Here is a 23,254-nt window from a genome sequence, read left to right as displayed (position 1 = left end):
TTTTAAACCACCCTTGTGTATCACTGAGCAAGCATAATTTTATCCACTTTCATTCCAAGTTAACAACCTGGCTAATGTTAATATCACCACATCTCAGTCCAGGTCACTTGTACTTTAATTACTTACAATGAACTCTTGCACACTTCAATTTTCAAGCAAATTAATCAGTTTGTGCATAAGAGTGAGCCGTTTCACACTGTTAGGACAGCTTCAAATACTTCCCTAACTGTTTAGCAAAATGGGTTGTTATTGTCATACTCATCCTTTTCCATAAATACTCATACAGCATCCCATTATGCAAGTAGATGAAGCTAGTCAAGATCACTATGACGTATTTTGGGTTTAAAATTCATGACATGGGATTAACATTAGCCAAACTGTTCTTCTGGATTGGAAATGGATACAATAGCCAAACTGTTCTTCTGGATTGGAAATGGATACAATAGCATTTGTATGGAGATGCAGAAGGTTTGTTACAAAAATCTAAAATTTTAAATAACTGAATTTTATTTATGCGAAGTTTAGCAATACAGTGGTTTCATTGTATTAAATGCAGATAGGAGTATAAGCTGTAGAGAGTTACTGAGAAAGCTAACAGTGTCATATTCATGTGCATTCTTTGTGCTGCCAAATTAAATTTTCCTACAAAATTCTTTTCCAGGCAGTCTGCTGAGCTACCATCTGGTTCTGAAATTCATCAAATTCTGAAATGAGACAGTAACACACATATACTTACTGTGTCAACGGCTGCCTGTCCACCCCTGCCAATTGCCATGTCTGTAAGAAGGGTCACTGCTAACCTAGTACCACAGCTTCCTAGCATCACCTTGCTGTAACCACATGTAGTGGCTACCTCAGATAAAATCTTATGCCTGAAACAAAAATTCAGGCAGGTCACAGTTAAATTATTAAGCTACATAAAACTGATTTTAACACCGTTTAAGTCAATTAATCTTCTTCAGCATGTAATACACATACCTCACACTTGAGCATGTTATACACCCATATCACACTTGAGCATGTAATAAACATATCTCACACTTCAGCATGCAACATACATATCTCACTCTTGAGAATGTTATACACCTATATCACACTTGAGCATGTAATACATATCTCACACTTCAGTATGCAATATACATATCTCACTCTTGAGCATGTTATACTCCTATATCACACTTAAGCATGTAATAAACACATCTCAAACTTTTTAGGTGTGTAAAAATAGCTTTATGGTTGAAGTAATCCTAAGAAAATATTTTAAGAATCCTGAGTAACTTTATCATAAGCATATCAAAAGAGTCCATTTTCAACAAACTTATAAACAGAAAATTATTGGTCATGTTATTTATTTACTATCTGAGAAAAGATGGGCATGCATTTGAACTTTGATTAAACAAAGTATTGGACTAAAATACCTGATGGATCTAATTAGATCTTCTTGTGCTGAGACAGAGCTTAGGGACTTAAGTAAGCACTTCAGCTTTTCTTCTGCTTCTTCATACTTCTGGAAGCTACTCTCCACTCTGCTCACTGAGGATACAGCAATTGCCTCCCTTGAATTGCTACATGGTTCTTCCATTGAACTAGAAATGCTACACTCTGACATGTCCAAAGTCACGCTTGATGTTGCTGTAGATATATTTGATAAAATGCTCTCAGTATCGTAGTCTATTGTGCCAAGTTTTTTCTCAAGCTGTGAACCTGGGCAACGAATGTCATGAGGACTGGTAAGCTCTGGGATATTATCAATATCAAGACCCTGAAGAAATATACAAGATATATTGGAGTATAATCAAAATCCAATATCAATGTTGTAGCAATAAGCAGCGGAAATGAATTCAGGCCCAACACTTTTCTAAAAGGCCTTGATGTCTCTGTGCCCATTTCATTGCAAATGTATAAGGGCAATAAATTTATCAAAATTACTACTGAAACAGCACAGTTAGCAATCTTAATTATTATATGCTTTTTCTCTCTACTTACTTCAAAATTGAAACATGATTAAAATTTAATGACTGTATAATTCATAATCTTTCAAAAGGGATATAGAAGAAAATATCTATGGTCATTTGGATGATATGTGACAGAAAATAATGACTGTATAATTCATAATCTTTCTACAGAGTAATATACAAGAAAATATATACGGTCATTTGGATGATGATATGTGACAGAAAATGTGCCATTGTCTCAGCTCTTTTTCCAAACAAGTATATGCAAAACATTTTAAAACTTTGTTACCTGTTCAAGAGCCTTGATACAGCAGGGGAACCCTGTAGACTTCATGATACCCAGCATCTTTTCACAGTTATTCAACCTATCCGATGACGGCAAGTTAACTGCAGCACCCTCTGTAAACATTTTTCAAATAAACTTAGTTCTAATTAGTTATGACAAATAGAAATAGGTGAGTTACTCTCTTAAATAATGTAATGGTACAGTGTGACCCAGCTATAACACGGTAGTTGGGAGCCATAAAACCCGACCACGTTATATACCGAAATATGCAACCAAGTCAGTTAGCTGAATGGGGGTGGGTGGGTGTAATAAATGCAGACGGTAAAATGCATGCTTCGTCGGCATAGAGTATCAACACCGTGTACTCACCTGTGAACCTCATCATATACAATGAATCCACAATACAAGTGATTCCACCGAAAATATGCACACACACAACTTTAAAATATTCATTAATTTTGTAACAGGTCATATTGGTCTGAATTCAGTGGATTCATGTAGTATTTCATTTTCCAAATAAGGCTTGGCATAACACATATACTATGATAGATTTTTCAATGCATGTCATATTTACAGTTAACTGGATAATATACAACAGATTTACTACAATCAGTTTACATTTCCAAAAAAGGACACAATGTCCTTATATGGCACACAAAAAACAAGGCTGAAAACAGATCTAGTTAACAGTCAAACTAATATTGAAGACATTCCAAAATAATATCAGATGAAGAAGGTAAATGCTATTTAACACTTATTTCTACAATGAAATTCAGCAATTCTGGTATTAATAAGAGTATTATTTCTTCCTTTCAGAATAGGTATGAACATCTTCAAACATCTTGACAGTATGCTGAAAAAAATGTCATGTGTGAATTACACTCGGCTGCTCCATTAATACATACAGACTGGCACCCCATCAATGAAGTAGGGGTACTAATAATAATACTAGACCAAACCTAGACATCCCCTCATCTCAATACTTCTCTATTGCCCCAAGGTTTCTCCATATACGCCTGAGTAAAACATATCCTTCACTGTTAATTGTGTTTAATAGCCTAAGTGTAAAGCTGAATGTACAAGAAAAGGAAAATATAATCTAACATTTCTTGGTTATTGTCAAAACATCTCCAGTTAACAAAGTGACCTCTCATTCCCACTCAAATAAAATTTGGAGTAAAAAATTATTACAATAGTGACAATCAAATTCATTCACAAACCCTTAAATATTATCAATGGGTTCTTTTAACTATGTACATAGTCACATCTTTAAGTAAAACAACCAGCTGTTTGACGCAAAATTGATTTGATACTCAAAATCTTTAATAAAAATCACAGGCACCTGATAGATATCTTAATAGAGCAGAGTACACCAGACATTTTAGCCAGTAGCTGATGCCACTAACCCTTTATACAACAACAACAACATCCTGTGTAATGGTATGTGTGTGCAATTTGGATTTTTCAAGTAGCTTAAACAATTTTTCATATCGCTATGATGTCTGCAGTGTGGCAGTTTATAGTGATGTCTAGTACTGGGGCATCATGCTGCAGACATGTAGCATGATGTCCCACCAGTCACATTATCTGACACTAGGATGTCCAGTCCTAGCACTAACCTCTTAATGCTGAGTGCCTAACAAGTCTTTGGTATGACTCAGCCTGGTTTCGAACCAGTGACCTCCCACATCCAAGTTGAACACTCTAACCACTTAGGCCATCAGAGCAGTTGTGTAATGGTACAAGAAGCTGCATATATATATATATATATATATATATATATATATATATATACACACATACACACACACACACATATACCTAGCATAATTGTAATTAAGTGTAATATTCTATAAGAAATTACTAATTTGTATCCTTAATCACAAGTAACTGAAGTCAGTTTTTGGATTACAAGTACTGTATATACACACTTATAACTTGGATACAACTGAAAACTGCCTAGACCCAGATCTGCTCTCAAACAATTCACAGGAAGATCAGGATCAATGCCGTTTGCAGTGACTAATCAATAGAACAAACAACACAGACCACCACTAGTCAGTGCAATATACAAGAGCAGATCAGGGTCTATGTTTGATTGCATGACACATCTTATAAGTGAATATTTATGGAACATGGAACTTTAACAATTACAATTTTAAAAAACATTACTTTCTCATTAATGAACACAGACTCATAATCTAAACTGATTTTAAATTATTTCTAAAGTGACTGACATTCAATTTGGCATGAAGTTAAATTCTGAGATATTTGAATTTTAATTTTCAAAAATATGCAATATTAAAGTGGAGTTAACAGAACATTCAAACTCAAAAACTCTTTGCTGCAACATCTTGTATGAGCAAAATGAAGTTACAAAAATGAATTAAAGTAATATAAGCTGTTGAATAATTATGGAAATAAAGCATGACCTGCAAATTTCATTGTGCTTCTACCAAAGAAGAAGAGTCATGTGATGTTGCTTGGTAAATTTTAAAGTGCATATCCAATTGAGGTCTTTTTCTGATTTTTGAATTTCTATATTTCACAGTTTAATACTAACAAAACACTGTAGTGAGTGAAACAAAGTTTTATTACTTTCCCCACTGTGGTCAAAAACCATCTGCATACAAGTACAAGATGTTGTTTTAGAGAAGTCAAACTGCTCTGAAGAAAGCAATAAATTTTAAATGTTCAGTCAATCAGAATTCAATAATTTCAATTAAAGTAGCTAGAAGAAATATTTGTTGTGAAATTAATAAGAAAATATGATCAAAAGGAATACAAAAAAATTAATTAAAATTCAAAAATATAATGGGTTAGTAGCATATTTCTTTAAAAAGAATTCAAGGTTTTCCAAGTTCAAAATCCTGTTATTTGATGTGCATTATTACATTAATTTTAAAGGATACATAAATGAAACTGTATGTAAACACAAGTTAATACTTACTATCACTTCATACAAGGAACAATTCTTGCAAAATTACTTTTAAACCCGCAAAACATGAAGTCTAGAGTATGATCATTGATATAATTTCCATTAATACTAAACATCCTACATCTAGGCATTAGAATAATGTATAGTCACTGAACAATGTTCATTTTACTCTGTCTAGACTACACTATTTAAAAAGTCCACAATATTTTACAGTGAATTTTTAGTTCTTGTAGCTCGTCATCAAGTTGTTTTGCAAGAGCTCAAAGCGATTTTGTCCTTCACACTTTTCCTCAAACTATATGATGTCGTGATAAAGGAAATTTTCCTAAGGGCTCTACTTTCAATGCATAGTCAGCAGTTGTCATTCTCTCAATGTCTTTTTCAGTACCTGCCTTTCTTCTTCACTGAACCCCATAAAACAAAAAAAGCAAACAAAGATATTTTTTTAAAATTAATATTATCATTTATTTATAAACTGCATATGGATATTTCAAACAATTTCATATTAGATATATATGTATAAATAGTTATCTCAGCTTTGCTGTAGTCTTTATCTTTAGATTTATTGTGTTCATTGCAATTATTGTCTGTCCTATTTCCACTCAACCAAAATATATAACCGGTTCGAACTAATTTCATAATTAAGACTACATACAGTTTCTATTCTAAAAATTTCAATCTCTTTATTCACAAACATACCCCTTTCATCAAAAATTATTTCATGATGAAAGCTTTTTGTTTGCCTTATTAGCTGCCATTACAAGAGCTTGTTTTATTTTCCAGCTGCATGTGGCCACAGAGCACTCCTTCCCACTGCACCCAATTCAGCATCCTTCTGGCATAATTTGCATTTTGCAAAGCTATCTGAGAAAGATCTCATAATCCAAACTTTAAATTTTTCTTTGTCTAGCCACCAATGTTGGAATCAGCAGCCAGCCATTTCGAAGCATACAAATGATTCAAATTTAAACCATGGTTACATCTGAGCTTCCTACAATCAGAAGCTCAAAATATATGACTGCACAGTGACCAGTTGTGGAAATTTCCGTTTAAGCACAAAGTTAACGAGAGAGCTTTTTTTCCCCCTTTTCTTTTTTATTTTAATCTGTAAAACAAAAACTATTTATTAATTCCTTTTAGTTTCAAGAAAGTCAAGGCTTTTCAAGGTATCCAGACAATATTTTGAATTTCAACGTGTTTTCAAGGCCTTGAGGGGCATATTCATTTTTCAAAGCTTTTCAAGCTTTTCAAGGTCCCCTATCATCTACCAAAAGTGAGTAAATGTAACTAATAAAAAATTTCAAAATTAATTGTAATTATTTCAATTATATTTGAAAGTATTTGACCCCTGATCTGGTTAATATGAAGAAACATTTTCCTTATTTAAAAAAAAACTATTAGTCATTAACCCTAAGAAGAACACAAGATGCCTTTTCTTTAGTCTGTTAGTAGCAAGACAATGTATTTTGAAAGTCATAATATCGTATAAACACTTTCAGGCATCTTAAGGGATATGTAGTACTTTTCATGAATATCTTTCTTCCTAATATCATTACTGTTATAACATACAACAATATTTATGATATTCATCCTCTTTATAAGATGAGCAAATAGGACACGTTCATTCAGCTTTATTAATGTTAAGTTGTCTACCTTTAATATTACTGTGAAAAATATTAAACGACAAAGAGTGAAATCAAGAGTTTTTAGGATTGCCATGTATCACCTAAAGTAGGTTTGCATTAACCTAGGCCAGAGAGGAACTCCAGAAAATTAGAGGACATTCATCAAGTATGCCAAAATATTATATATTAGTTCAGTGACCATACAACAAGTATGAAGTAATATTATATATTAGTTCAGTGACCATACAATAAGTATGCAGGAATATTATATATTAGTTCAGTGACCATAAAGTATGCAGTAATATTATATATTAGTTCAGTGAACATACTACAAATATGCAGTAATATTATTCAGTGACCATACAACAAGCATATAGTAATATTATATATTAGTTCAGTGAAAATACAAGTATGCAGTAATATTATATATTAGCTCAGTAACCATACAAAAAGTATGCAGAAATATTATGTATTAGTTTATTAACCATATAACAAGCATGTAGTAATATTACATTTTAGTTCAGTGACCATAAAACAAGTATGCAGTAATATTATATATTAGTTCAGCGAGGATACAAATATGCAGATATATTATATATTACTTCAGTGACCATAGAACAAGTATGTAGTAATATTATATATTAGTTCAGTGACCATGAAACAAGCATGTTTTAATATTTTATATTAGTTGAGTGACCACAAAACAAGTATGCAGTAGTATATATTAGTTCAATGACCGTACAACAAGATGTTGTTGTTGTTGTTGTTGTAGGGTTTAACGCCATTTTTCAGCACACGATAGGCTATACATGGTGGCCAGTATTAATGGTGGAGGAAGAACTCGGAAAACCCCGGAAAGAACCACTGACCCACGAGAAGCTACTGGCAAGCTTTCTCACATACCCACATTGGCTGAATCTGAGACTACAACAAGATGTAGTAATATTATATATTAGTTCAGTGACCATAAAACAAGCATGTTGTAATATTATATATTAGTTCAGTGACCACAAAACAAGCATGCAGTAAATATATTAGTTCACTGACCATACAACAAGATATAGTAATATTATATATTAGCTCAGTGACCATAAAAACAAGCATGCAGTAATATTACAGACCTGCCAACCCTGACGAGTCAGTCTCAGTAAGACAGTTGATTTTTTTCTGTAAGATTTACCAGTTTTCAGTAAGGTGTAAAAAAATGTCAATCACTGCTATTGTAAAGATGGAAAACGGACTTAAAAGTTTGACGCATCGACGATAAACATTATGTTCAACTGAAAAGTTTGTAAAGTTCACATAGACTTTATTTACCATTTGTACAGTTGCACAAACTCTAGTTCCAAACCCTATAAAACTAAATGACTTGTTGCTATCTCTCAAAATTACATAATTCTTGGAAATTCTTTTCCATTTCACACGACGATGGCAAACACATCTCCCACCACAAGACATGCTCAAATTGGCATATGATGTCCAATAAACATAACTGTGTCCTTTCCAGCTTTTATTCACAAGAATCTGAATAATTCTTTTTATTCCTGTGTTAATTATTAACACTTTTCTAGAAGCTTAATTTCTCTTTCATCTTAAATATGCATCGCTTTCTGGACGCCATTTTAAAAAAATTATATAATCAACAGTTTTATCATGCAGACGCTTCTCATGAGCAAATAGGTGCAGTTTAAAGCATCCGGGGTGCTGCTGTAAAGTTAGTCTGATCCAAATAAAACATGGATGAACCAATTATCCAGATTTTTCGGCAACCATCATTTTCCCATAGTTTTTGCTAGTATGCTTAAGTTCACATTTTAAGGGTAATTTGCAGCAAAATTATAAGAGTTGGCAGGTCTGATATTATGTGTTAGTTCAGTGACCATAAAACAAGATGGAGTAATATTATATATTAGTTCACTGACCATACAACAAAAAAGAGTACCGTATATACTCACATATAAGCTCATTCGCATATAAGCCTACCCCCCCCACAACTGAATAGGTATAAACATTAAAAAAGGCACGTGTCACTGAATTCTATAAATTCTTTTATTTATTAGATACATGTACTCGGGTTTCATTTTTTGTGTACAACGATACCTGAGGGTCATTTATGTATATTGTGTTGTATTTCGAAATAATGAGTTTGGTTCATCCTATGCCGCACGTGCAAAGTGCTCTCGATGGGAAGAACCAAATGCCTTCAGTGCACAGACTATATCTGTGTATAAATACCTCACCATAGGTAAAACTCCTTACATTATAAACAGCCTTTCAGTCAGCGGTCTACTATAAGGACTTGCACATCTACAGCTGTAGAGGTATGTAAGTTTATTAATTTCTTGTGTATAAGTTATAACTATTGTACTACCATGTTTATCTTTGTATGTTTGCTATGTAGCTTTGGTTTACGCAGTATAATGCACATATTTCTATTCTTGTTTACAAATTAGCAAGGGATTTATATTAGTAATATCAAGTTACATTTGTTAGTACAATAGGATGCTTATCAAGCAGGGTTAGGTTTACTTCTGAACCCGTTGTTTTGTAATTATTGTGCAGATAATGTGATCTGTATAATCTACCATGCATAATGTCATTATGTTTCATGTATAGTACACGGTATTGGATATATTTTAATATGTGCAGAGCTGTCCAGAGTGTGTACTGCTGTGTAGTGTCTGGAGTGTCCAGAGTGTATAGAGTGACCTGAGCATTCAGAGTTATCAGTGTGATTGGGGTCTACGTGGTATGAGCCGTAAAGCCAACCACAGGAATTTAACTGTAGCAGCTGTGGCGCTGAACTGTAGCAGCCATGGAGCTGAAATAAAGTGCACTGATGACGGAGTGTATCTCCTTAAATATAATCTATTAGCCATAGGCTAATTTTGGGGTTCGTAAAACCCATTGTATCTTTCAGGACTGTAAAGATGATTTGTAAATCTGTCCCTTTTTATTTGCATAATTTCACTATCTGAGTGAATTAATTTTACTGCATGAGTAAAACTCTACATTGTTTACTAGCTGAGTAAACCATATCCATCTCTTCATTGTGAAATCACTGTGAATCATCCACCCCTTGACTTTGTATTTTGTAAAGTAATTTATTTGTATTTTGCATTATTAAGTCTGTGTGTTCTTACGTTAATTAATCCAATATTTGGATTATATATACGCACACATTATTCATAATTAATTGTTCATTCAAGTCATAAGTCATTCATTATTAAACACTGTATTTAAATCATCATCAAAAGTGTTCTGTTGTGAATCTGGAAATCCCACCCGGTTATCTTGTTACAGCATGACCCGTACACAAGCCAACCCACAAAATCAGTGACCATGCGACAAGCATGTAGTAATATTATATATCAGTTCAGTGATTTTACAAACTTGAAGACAGACTATTTACATATTCAATACATACAACAATCAATCACAATTATTGTCAACTTTTTACACAAACTGTAATTTGAAATATTTATACAGTATTGGTGATATTAATATCTGTACACTAAGATTAAAATTACCATCGATGAAAATCAATCCGGGTCTGAACCTGAGCTTCTTGTGTGTTCTCTCACTTAACCCCTGCAGAAGAAAAGGAAATGGTCCAAAAACAGTCACGTCGTGAAACAAGTTTAAGAAGCTGATTACATTTTGTTTCTTGAAGAATAATGTTCTTTGTAATTGGATAAATGATTCAGAAAATAGATCTTCTGTAATGCACACATCTTTTTAACTGTTGTATCTTTTGTACTGTATTACTATTTTGGTCACCATGGCAAGCATCTTTCGCTCTATTATTTTATTTTTCGATACCATGGCAACCAAAGTAAATTCAATAAATTTTTACTATTTTCTGCATGAACAGTACTGGTTAATAATTATTTTCTGCATGAGTAGTACTGATTAATTATTATTTAACTAAAATTAATTTCATAGTCATTTTTTTAGACAATCTGTGCTTAACTGAAAACAACAGAACTACTGCATCAACTAAATATTATAACATGTTGAAATATATAAAAATGTCAGAAAATAAAACCTCAATCATCCAGTTTAGACCTATAAATACTGAAATGACGATATAAGTGATATGTAAATAAAAATTTCCCTATGCACATACACACTTTGGATAATTAGGTTTAACAGACAAGTATAAATTTGATGTGATATTCTTTCTCCAAACAAAATTATTTCTCTATTTGGCTCATATGATAACCATGAACACATCAATTTCACCAACATTTTTCAAGTTAGTACCGTGCATACATCACTGTAAACAATTTCACTTCTATCTGATTATCAATACTGGTTTTGAAGTAGCTGTATGGATTTGGTTTTTAAAAAAGTCTGTCATTTTGTAAAAACTCAGTATATACAGACAGGGCAGTTAGAAACATATTAGTATAGATTACAAGGTTATGTAAAACAAACAATACTACCAGGGTTGATATTTATTCTTTGCTAATTTTAACTGATTATATTGTGATTTTACTTAAAACACTGTATTCTAAATGCAATTTTTGCATACAATATATTTGTTATAACAATTCTTGCTCCATAATGAGGCATCAATGTTCCAATTGTAACTTTTGAATAGGTTCTTAATCTCCAGTAGTAACTTTAAATGCTGATACATATAACTAATCATTTGCAGAAATATTTTTTAATGATAATTGTACTGATTTGATGTATTTTAATATGCCATAGTTTAATAATTGTACTGATTTGATGTATTTCAATATGCCATAGTTTAATAATTGTACTGATTTGATGTATTTCAATATGCCATAGTTTAATAATTGTACTGATTTGATGTAATTTAATATGCCATAGTTTAATAATTGTACTGATTTGATGTATTTTAATATGCCATAGTTTAATAATTGTACTGATTTGATGTATTTCAATATGCCATAGTTTAATAATTGTACTGATTTGATTTCAATATGCCATAGTTTAATAATTGTACTGATTTGATGTAATTTAATATGCCATAGTTTAATAATTGTCCTGATTTGATGTATTTTAATATGCCATAGTTTAATAATTGTACTGATTTGATGTAATTTAATATGCCATAGTTTAATAATTGTACTGATCTGATGTACTTTAATATGCCATAGTTTAATAATTGTACTGATCTGATGTACTTTAATATGCCATAGTTTAATAATTGTACTGATTTGATGTACTTTAATATGCCATAGTTTAATAATTGTATTATTTTTGATGTGCTTTAATATGCCATAGTTTAATAATTGTACTGATCTGATGTACTTTAATATGCCATAGTTTAATAATTGTACTGATTTGATGTACTTTAATATGCCATAGTTTAATATGCTGACTCTGTACCATCACAAAATGAACACATCTAAAAAAAACATGTTCATGCTTGGCATGCCATGTAAATAAGCTAAAAATAGATACAAAGATTGACATTGTAATGAAGTAATTTTAAGAACACAATTTACACAGTGTCACAAAAATAGGAAATGTTGTCACACACAAACAGCTTTAGAACAACAGGCACATTCCAGTTTATCAAAAGAACACACTTATGAAATCAGCAATTTACATACGCCACCAATACATTTTATGAAATCACTAGTAACTAGAGCAATGGCTTTTCATCTATCCATCATTTTTCCATCCATTCAAAATAGAATCACCCAGTAATATATAAAATTTATTTCTATTTCATTCCATAACACTAGTGAATCTCTACCATGTAGATCCATTACAAATGATATTTTTATTATTATTATGGGCTGGACAATGTAAAACTGCCAACAAAACATTTAAATTACATTAATTGAAATTTCAAAGGCATTTGGTTTTTCTTCACTGTCATACTATCTTCATTCTGTCCATCAAAAATAGTCTCCATATCACATTCTATGCTGAATGAACAAGTTCAAAATCCATTTCACAATTATTGTCTGGCAATATTATTGCACTTTAATATGAATGAGCTTGTCTAAACAGCTAGCGGCTGCTACAACCATGAAACATACATACTATTTAGAGAGTGATATGGCTCATGCAAATCAGCTATTTTTTTACAAAGGACAATCGTCATGAATCTACAATGGATATGGGGGTTTAATGCTGATTAAAGAAACATTTAAATAACATTAATATCTGTCTTATTGAAAAATAATTGTACTATGTGACTTGGTAAACCACTTAACCCTAGATTCAGCATTCACATCATCTAGGTTGGCAGGCGCCCTTGTGTGTGTAGTACTGTCACATAATGCCCCAGTAGATCTGAGTCTGTGTTGTTTCCAGTTGGAATCAAGTTCATGCCAACAAATTTGCATCCAAAAGGGCCAGGTTTTGTATTAAACAACAAAGGTCATATATTAATTAAAGTGTTATAAAAGTTATTTAGTATCATCTAGATATAATATGAAGTATAAAAGTTATTTAGTATCATCTAGATATAATATGAAGTCTTGTAGTGAAAGGATTATTCTGATATAACCATCCATTCAATAGGAATAGTGATAAAACCATTTTTCAGATGGCCACTGTAGTGGCCATTTTGGTCATCAGAATGGCACCATATTCAGTTAGTACCAACTATATATCCTACAAAATCATGAGGTAAAAACCCCATATCAATATGATTTTTATTCAGGAGCAGTGATAACAAGATTGGCTGCCATATTGCAGGTCAGATCAGCATAATTGTCATTTGGGACCAGCTACACATCATGAGAAGTCTTTTAGTGAAAACGCCTAACTGATATGGAATTCAAGGAGAAGCAATGATAAGAAGAATTTCAAAGATGGCCATTATGGCAGCCATAATGGATGACTGAGCAGCACTATTTTCATTTAGGACCAACTGGACCATGGGATGAGGACCAACTGAACCATGGGATGAGGACCAATTGAACCATGGGATGAGGACCAACTGAACCCTGGGATGATGACCAACTGGACCGTGGGATGAGGACCATCTGGACTGTGGGATGATTAACAACTGGACCATGGGATGATGAACAACCGGACCATGGGATAAGGACCAACTGGACCATGGGATGAAAATGTGTGTGAAGTTTCATGGTAATCCTCCAAGTAGTTTAGAAGAATAAGCAGGGGCCCCAAGTGGCCGAGTGGTCTAAAGCACTCTTTGTTACGGATCACTGCCATCTCACCTCTGTCTGTGGCGGTTCGAGTCTTGGATTCAGCCAATGTGGGTATGTGAGAAAGCTTGCCAGTAGCTTCTCGTAGGTCGGTGGTTCTTTCCTGGGTTTTCCCGGGTTCTTCCTCCACCATTAATACTGGCTGCCATGTATAGCCTATCGTGTGCTGAAAAATGGCGTTAAACCAAACAACAACAACAAGAAGAATAAGCAACAGCAAACTTTTGCTAATGGATGGAAAGACAACTGTCCATCCCATAAGCCCCTCTTGACTATGATGAGTACAGCCCCTAAAATCATGGCACAAAAATCTTGCTGTAACTCTTATTGTCAATCCATTCCATTTTTCCACTGCTATAGAGTTTACAACAGACATTTCTTTGAACCTTTCTGAAATCAAATTTCTCAGTAGTGATCAAAGAACTCTCTCTTTTTGTTCAAATCACTTTTACTCTTCTATTTAAGCTGAGAATGTCTGATCATACTTTGCACTATTTGAAAAAATGTATTCCTTCACTGGCAATTTGTACAGATTACATGAAATGCTCAGGGTTTACAAAGAAAGTGAGTTTGTCCCATGACTGATTGGTTTTAGTCATGTACCCTTCCGATTACATTTCATAATCCATGAAGAGACACCACAGCTAACATACCATTTTTACTTTATAGCAACTCTTGACATGCTAACTGGAACTGAACAATACTGTGCTTCTTAGCAGTTAGCTTTTACAGTCTTGATAATTACAGGTGGTATTAATAGCCAGTAATTATCAAAGTGACAAGTCTTGACATCAATGGGACACTGCAATATGTATCATCAGATTACTTACATTGCTGTATGAATTAAAGTTATTTACTTTATCAGCATGTTTTAATAAATGTCAATTTGCTGAATTCAGAAATCAACAAATATGTGCGAGATTTCAATCTGTAAACCCCACTATGTAGCTACTCAAGTATTTTGCACTGGCTGCATTAGGAGGGATGGCTGTATTAGAAGGATGCTTCTGAACACAAACCTCACTGCCAAAGGATTCTGGCTATATGAAACAGGTGGCTGGTCAGGGCAGGTGTTGGGTTGCTGTGTTCAAAAAGTTGACAACCGCACTGTTTACAAACTGGCAAAATTTGATATTGCAATATTAAAATGGAAAGAAACACTGCAGACACTGAAAACAATATAATCATAATGACACCATATAGTGTCATTGAATGCAGTCATGTGGGATAGACATATCCCAAAAGCTTTCTCACATGGTCAAATTGTGTCACATATTAACAGGAGTTACAGGAATTATCTTGAAATATTTATAATTTGTATACTTTTCTAAAACAAATGAAGTACCAGCAAATCAACTTGCCTTACCTAAATCACAGTACAGCATAGAACTATAACCTTTTAATTCTGCACAGAGTACTAAAATGTCCTTTCACAGATAACAAGACAGTTACCTAAATTAATAATGATTCCTGTTATAAGGCATGTAATGACATGGATCTTATTTCATTAAGTGGTAGTAAAAGTATGTGTCTCATGTACTTCATTATAAGGTAATCTCACTATAAGGCAGTATACCCATTAATAGCACTATAATGAGGGAGTACTGTATCATGCACTTCACTACAAGTCTCACTAAAAGGTATTATGCTCGATGACTCCCATCCACAGAATTATAATGAGGGAATACTGTATCATGTACTTGATCATAAGGCACTCTCATTATGGTTCTATACTTTATGGCATTAATGCATAGCATAATGGGGGAGTACTGTATCACATACTTCATTCAAAGGCTGTCTCACTATAAGCTGGTATCACTAGGAGGCAGTATATTATATAACATTCCCATAAACACTGTTATAATGTACTGTACATCATACGTCAATTCATGAAATCTAATTCAGCTATTTAAAAGAAATGAAATTGAATGAACAGATGCTGAGATATAAATATGGAGAGAAAGAAACATATATAATCAAAAGATTAACACCAAGTGCCACACACAAACTGTATGGCATGGGGAGAGAAATCCACAAAACCTATACCTCTTGTATGAGATGAATCAAGGCACTAGAAGATGGGCCACCAGAAAGAGCTACCAATACCATCTCCCCATCACGCACTAACTTTGTTTTACCAATTGTTGCTCGGAACTTGTGAGTAATATATACCATGAAACAAGATCTGAAAAAGAATATTACACAGTATTATACAGTACAAAAACCTACTACAAATGTATTCATAAATAATGTAGGCAACTGAAGAAAGCTTTGTTTAGTATGCAAGGGCAACATTCGAAGTCTATTGGGGGCCATAACCTAATCAATTTTTTTCAGAAAATGTAAAAATATGAACTACAGATAGGTTTACTAACTTGAAATCTTCATACCAAATTCAGTTTCAATCCATAAGTCCTTTAAAAATTTGTTTACCATAAACTAAAGTATTTTAGTGATGAGACATAATGGGATGCAGTTGGATGGATGGACAGTGGTCACTAATACTATATGCCAACTTCACAGAATAAGATGAAAGCAAACAATTTTATATCTGAAAGTAAAGGAGCTCTTAATCATGTAGAATGATGTTATACAATGTACTGCTACACACTGTACTGCAGAACCTCATATCTTCACACAAAAAAGGGGGAGATAAAAAGGTTCCAATAATCAGGACTTTTGTACAGTCCTCCCGATAAATTTTTGAAGGTGTTCTTATGTCACGTGTTTAAGCTCGAATAAACAGTAACATAAGAAAGAGTGAAAACAACAAGCTTTGAAAAAATACAATAATTTATTTCCCTGGAAAAATTCTGTAAATATTTTTAAAAATATGAACTTGCGGTTTTAAAGAATCAAATCTAAAAATTAGGTACTTGTTAAAAATAACATCCACCCAGTGTGGCCCTGACGAAAAACAATCATTTTACTCTAAGAAATTAAAAGAAAAGGTTTACATCTTAAACAAATAGTCCCATCATGACCTCGACAACAACCAATCATTTTAAATAAAAAATAGAACTTGTTTACGTGGTTGCTACAAATTTTGAATCAAGGTCAGGATCTAGATCAACACCTGGTGTTTATAAAATGAACAGATAAGGTGAAACTATTTTCTGAAAAAATTATCATCTCTAGTGAATAAATTTACATTACAATATCAGGTAATGAAATATAATAAAAAATTAAAACTGACAAACAATTAAATTGAAATAAATATATATTAAATCATATATAATTAAATCAAATACACATAACAGTGTGAAGATAGTTCCAAAAAAATAATCAAGCTTATGCAATTTAAAAACAAGCATAAAATTCTCTCCAACAAAAATGATTTTTAAAAGAATCAGAGAATCTGCTCTACAGTAATTGATTTGTCAAAAAAAAAGATTATGATGGATTCTTAAATGAACAAAATTTCAAACTATTGTGAATAAAGCTTGAATTTATAGTACTCTGCTGTGTATTTGAAACACACTGGATATTTCCCTTAAACAAAACTATCAACAAACTGGCTATTTCCCTTAAACACCACTATCAATACACTGGCTATTTCCCATAAACAACACTATCAACACACTGGCTATTTCCCTTAAATAACACTATCAACACACTGGCTATTTCCCTTAAACACCACTATCAAAACATTATCATGGGACATGAAAAGTGGAACCAGAATTTTGTATAGAATATTAATTAACAAAGTGATATAATAATACATTTCATTACTATTGTCTTCCAACTTTTAATGATTAGTACATTTTAGATTAGGGGGCCCCAAGTGGCCGAGTGGTCTAAAGCGCTCTCCATTACGGACCACTGCCATCTCACCTCTGTCTGCATGTTTTCGAGTCTAGGATTCAGCCAATGTGGGTATGTGAGAAAGTTTGCCTGTAGTTTCTCATGGATCAGTGGTTCTTTCCTGGGTTTTCCCAGGTTCTTCCTCCACCATTAATACTGGCCGTCATGTACAGCCTATTGTGTGCTGAAAAATGGTGTTAAACCCTACAACAACAACAACATTTTAGATTTTCTAAAGAGACTCAATGACAATAAAATTTTATTTCTGGAGATAAAAGCACTTATAGGATGTAATATCTAGACACTGGCATATGGTAGTTAAAGCTGGGAGTTTGATGCTCTAGTTGCATTTTCATCTGGTGATACAAAATCCTAACAGTGCTTTGTTAAGCAGTAAAGCTTAGCATAATCAACTAATAAATCAATGGTTTCACAGTATACAAAAAAAATAATCACTTTGTCCAATTAAAAGCATTACGCTCAAATGATTCTGGCATAGTGGCAGTATAACAACATTGTGGCACCTAGGCATCTGATGTCAATGCATCATGTTGATTTGGGGAGAACTCTGGTTTTGATAATTGTTCCCTACTATCAGCTAAAATGACAATGGGGAAATGCCATCAGTCTGGATATCAGTATGCAAATATTTCTAATAAATGAGATATTGTAAGAAATCTATCGTGATAAATATTGTTGGTGCATAACATTCCTATAGCATACAGTAAACTTTTCCCTCAAAGCACACCAAGACTAAAACACTCTAATAAAACAAAACACAAGGTGGTTCCCTTAAAAACACACTTAACTTCTGAGATCAAAACAGTTAAAAATATAATGCACAAAGAATAATATTAAAAAACTGTTTTGAAAGACCACGTCATAAAAAACAGATTTTGTATTCACATATCAGTACCTGTCTTGCAAAAACCACTTTTAATGCAGATGGAGCAGTCTCTCAATACAGGTGAAAGTGTATGTCAAAAATGGTTTATATAGGACATAAAAGAAATCAAATTACATCAAGATTTGTTTATTTCAAGAATATCATGCTAAAAATTAATTATCCTTATTAAAAGCATATTGAAAAAATAATTAAAGACAAATTCTATTAATCCTAAATTGATTTTTACTTTCATCAATAAAAGATTTTTGCTACTTACCTGCAGAAAGCATCATTCACTCGTGTGATAAGGATGGCCTTCTCTTGACATTTCATACAAGTGCGGCCAACACTGAAATATACAATAACAGTGGTATTTAATGATTATGCAATGGCAGATCTGGGTCCATGTAGTCTGCAATTGGACTTGATTTATAAGAAAGATTATATGGTATATTTTTCTCTGACCTTGTCCCAAGGACTCTAGACTGAGTCCTAAAGGTCAAGCAGCTCTCACAAATGGTCGCCAAATAGTAACCAGTGCCATGCCAGTTTTGTGAATTTTTACTCAGCAGCTTAGATGTGGTTGTGGATAGATGGACGAACAAACAAAGATGGAGGATATAATAATACATGTACCCCTTGCTAATGTTCAGCAATAATTATACAAGCACTTAATAAAACATTCATTTTGTAAGAAATTACAGTTCTGTGAAGTAAAATGCCTTCTCTGAGCACTTAATTTACCATATATACATGTATTTAAGTCAAATCAAATTGCAAACATGACAGACCCACATGTGTGTCAGAAAATGAACTGGCAGATCTGGGTATATGGATTTTGTTAGGACTAATAATAGACAGTGATCTGACATTGCATAATGTAATGGAATATCAGTATTCTTTTTGATGGGTTACAAAATGATGTTGACATTTAGTGGACCAGGTATATGTGAACACCTTTCTACCAATTATATGCAACATATTCAGTAAAACCAGTTTTCCACCAAACTTTTCTGGGGATATTACTGTTGACATGACAATCCATGTATAATATAGTGCTAGCAGGGAGAGGAGGAGGACATCTCTCCTGTTTCTCAATATGCAACTATAGATGGAAGGCATCACATATATCTGCATTTTTTATTTTTAAGCTTTCTTTCCGTCAAATCAATCACTCATCCCGCAAGATGCTGAGATTTCAAAACTTTCGTTGTCATTTCATATCACTCAAATAGCAAACCAAATATGCCAACTCATGTTTGATCAGTTTTAAGGACTTCAGCTTAACAATTAAAACAGACAGACGACCATACTGATTGATATGACTAATATTGATATTATACCCTGTCAGCGATTGTGAGATACTTTGCATAACTATCCTGAAAATGGAAATATAGTCAACTAATTTAAAACCCATAGACCTACAAACTGTTATCCGCCTCGTTTTAAGTGATTCTCTGTCACCAATAATATCAGATCAAACCAAAGAAGGCGGAGAATAAACTTGTTGGTCTACCCTTACTGGCCTTAGTTAGCACGATTGATAATCCATGAATGTACCACCTTTCATTCGGCCGACCTTTTGAAAAAGGAACGTCATTATCGCCTTCTTGAATACTACACATATTCAGGTATCTGTATTTTTTCTTTCGATCTTTCCCAAACAATTAATGAAAGGTGGAGGAAAATGGACGCGTTAACACATGATTTTCACGTTGAGCAATACATCCTCTGCGGTCATGACGAAAATTATCGAACTATTCCGAATAGTAGGTCTTAACAATCTTTTCGCGTGGAGCGTAAACGAAAGGGCGGGCACAATTATTATGCGCACTGCTATTTGACAGCCGTGTTTCTTTTTGCTTGCTTGGATATGAGATGCATCGTAATTCTAAAAGAAAACAACGAAATGTCTAATAAATTTCAAACTAAAAAAATAACTATGAAAATATTCTTTATTTATTTACTCACAACTGTTCACGTTATGTTCAATCAAGCTTTCTGCGACTTTCAGTGAACTATGCAACAATGAAAATTTTGGTACAGAAAAGGTAGATTTGTTACCCATGAATGCCTATACCTCAGAGTTTGTAGCATACTTTTTGGTGATGTGTGAATGGTAGAGATGGTATAGGGACTGGTGCGTACAAGCAAGGCGGAAGGTACCGTTTACTAGACCCGAATTCAAATCTCCGTAAAGCACGAATTAAAATTCTCTAACCTGTAAAGTAATATTATTTATTCATATCGATAAAATTATATTAATATTATCAAGCATACTCGTGTAGAATCCAGGATATGCACTTTCCGTTATATTTCGTGTATATTTTTAATTCTCTCGATAGATAGATAGCAAGTAGATATTTCAGTGTAAGCAACTAGACATTCGAAGAGCTTTTGGTCGCAGATGGCATCTGTCACTTAACATGGTAATTTTTCATGTATAACTTATACGATCTCAATAGTATAATACCCTCAATTATTTATCCAATTGTCATGAACTATTTACAGCATGCTTACAAATCACCTGATATTTAAAACAAGCATATACAGAATGAATAAACTCCGCCTTTGAAAGAGGGTCGGGATGTTAATGAGCACCAAGGAATTCGTCGTTTATCTTTTTCCTTCTTGTTTTGAGAGATAAATTAGAACTGAGAAAATCGCTGTTTAGGAGGGCATTATTATAAACTATTTCAGGGACTGGGAAAGGTACAAGGTGCAAGCTTTTATCTTTGTGTTGCCTTCTGAGCAATATTCAGGAAATGTAGGAATGAACACCTTTGCCTTAACTTTCGTAGTTACTATTTGTAGGTCATTTAGGTTCAACGTCATATTTGAAGTTTTGAAATGTTATTCGCTATGAGCCTGTTATTGGCCTTTACGTGTAAACATAATTGTAATGATTCCAAACATTTAATACTGTAAACTCCGGATAATATGCACATAAGAAAATATTTTTAATCGGATGCTCATATTGGTGCTGATAATGCTACTATAACTATAGTTTGTGCTGCTATTTATAATAGTGATGCTGCTGTTGGTTTTGTTGCTATCGATATTTTGTGTTGCTGTTGCTAATGGTGCTATCGTTTTTGGTTGTGCTGCTACTGCTGCGTTTGCTACTGTTAACTCTGCTACCACTGTTGCTAGTGCTGATATAGCTATTGTTTCTGCTGCTACGGTATTGTTAGTGCGACTTCCGTTTCTGATAGTGCGAATGTTGTTGCTTCAGTCACTATTATCGCTGCTGATATTGATACCACTACCGTTGCCGATGCGGCAGCTACTTGTACTGCTGCTGAAATTATTGGCACCATTCTGCTAATGTTATAAACGATTACCGATAAGGTCGGTAGCAGACGATTTTCTGCCCATTTGACCTTGACAAAGGGCAATCTGACAGTTTCTCCTATATGTGACCATCAGAACTGGCTTTTTAGAGCAAAGCAAACAGAGGCAAAATCAACTTATAAATTACAATATCGATACTAACAGAAAGCCTGATTTGCATTATATTTATGTATGCATGTTTTGTAACAGTATCGTGAAAGTAGTTAAGTGGGCCACCATAGGGACAATGGGACTTAGCATTAAAAACACCCCTGGGCAACTCTAGGGACAATGGAAATTTAACATGGAGAAAAACGCTGGGCCACTTTAGGGACAATGGGAATTTAACATAGAGTTTGGGTCTGTCTAGGGACAAGGGAAATTAACATGGGAATAGAGTTTGGGTTTGTCTAGGGACAAGGGGAATTGAATATGGGATTTTTTTTATTTTTTTTAAAAAAGTTTTTTTAAATTTAAATTTAAATTTAAATTTAGAAAAGGGGTAGGCAATGGAAAGGCTATCTCTTTTCGAGAAATATGGCTGGCCCTGAAAAGGGCCTTTGGGTTTATGTTAATATTAATATTAACATAGATGGCATCTGTCACATCTTCTTCTTCTTCTTCTTAAACTCCTTCTAACTACCGGTCCATACAAAGAGTACCCTCTTGAGACATCCTTGTCTTTCTATGTAAACTCTCCTCATCCATTGACTAGTATCTGTCCTATCAACAACAGTCCACTTGGACCTGACATACATGAGCATGTCCGTCCTAAACATCATGGAAGACACAAGGGTGGATGACTCAATGAGCGGGTACAAACACAAACACACAAACACAAACACACAAACACAAATACACAAACACATACGCTAAGAAACAATAAACAAATCCATAATCTACTATCCACACAATCGTACGTGAGCGGGTACAAACACAAACACACAAACACAAACACACAAACACATACGCTAAGAAACAATAAACAAATCCATAATCTACTATCCACACAATTGTACGTGAGCGGGTACAAACACAAACACACAAACACAAACACACAAACACAAATACACAAACACATACGCTAAGAAACAATAAACAAATCCATAATCTACTATCCACACAATCTTACGTGAGCGGGTACAAACACAAACACACAAACACAAACACACAAACACATACGCTAAGAAACGATAAACAAATCCATAATCTACTATCCACACAATCGTACGTGAGCGGGTACAAACACAAACACACAAAC

At 33.5% G+C, this 23,254-nt stretch overlaps 1 protein-coding gene across 5 annotated transcripts in view; it reads right to left on the bottom strand.

Moving 5' to 3' along the window:
* LOC149780930 (cytoplasmic tRNA 2-thiolation protein 2-like) overlaps window positions 1-20,394 on the bottom strand; it is a 44,082-nt gene extending 23,688 nt beyond the window's left edge. The window contains exons 1-7 of one of the 5 annotated variants that reach the window (XM_089938028.1): window positions 20,224-20,394; window positions 18,938-19,009; window positions 16,017-16,155; window positions 10,335-10,395; window positions 2,245-2,354; window positions 1,419-1,762; window positions 737-872 (exon numbers count right to left, since the gene is read on the bottom strand). In XM_089938028.1, the coding sequence (XP_089794154.1) occupies window positions 737-872; window positions 1,419-1,762; window positions 2,245-2,354; window positions 10,335-10,395; window positions 16,017-16,155; window positions 18,938-19,009; window positions 20,224-20,285 (924 nt within the window). In that variant the 5' untranslated portion in view covers window positions 20,286-20,394. Of the gene's footprint in view, window positions 1-736; window positions 873-1,418; window positions 1,763-2,244; window positions 2,355-3,860; window positions 3,984-10,334; window positions 10,396-13,007; window positions 13,093-16,016; window positions 16,156-18,937; window positions 19,010-20,085; window positions 20,190-20,223 lie in introns of those variants that run through there. The other 4 variants (XM_089938029.1, XM_089938030.1, XM_089938031.1 and 1 more) reach the window with 4 other exon arrangements.
* Window positions 20,395-23,254: the final 2,860 nt, after the last annotated feature.

This window comes from Sinohyriopsis cumingii, chromosome 16, assembly GCF_028554795.1.
Source record: "Sinohyriopsis cumingii isolate HCF-2022 chromosome 16, ASM2855479v2, whole genome shotgun sequence".
NCBI classification, from domain to species: domain Eukaryota; kingdom Metazoa; phylum Mollusca; class Bivalvia; order Unionida; family Unionidae; genus Sinohyriopsis; species Sinohyriopsis cumingii.
This window is presented reverse-complemented; position numbering and strand designations above follow the sequence as displayed.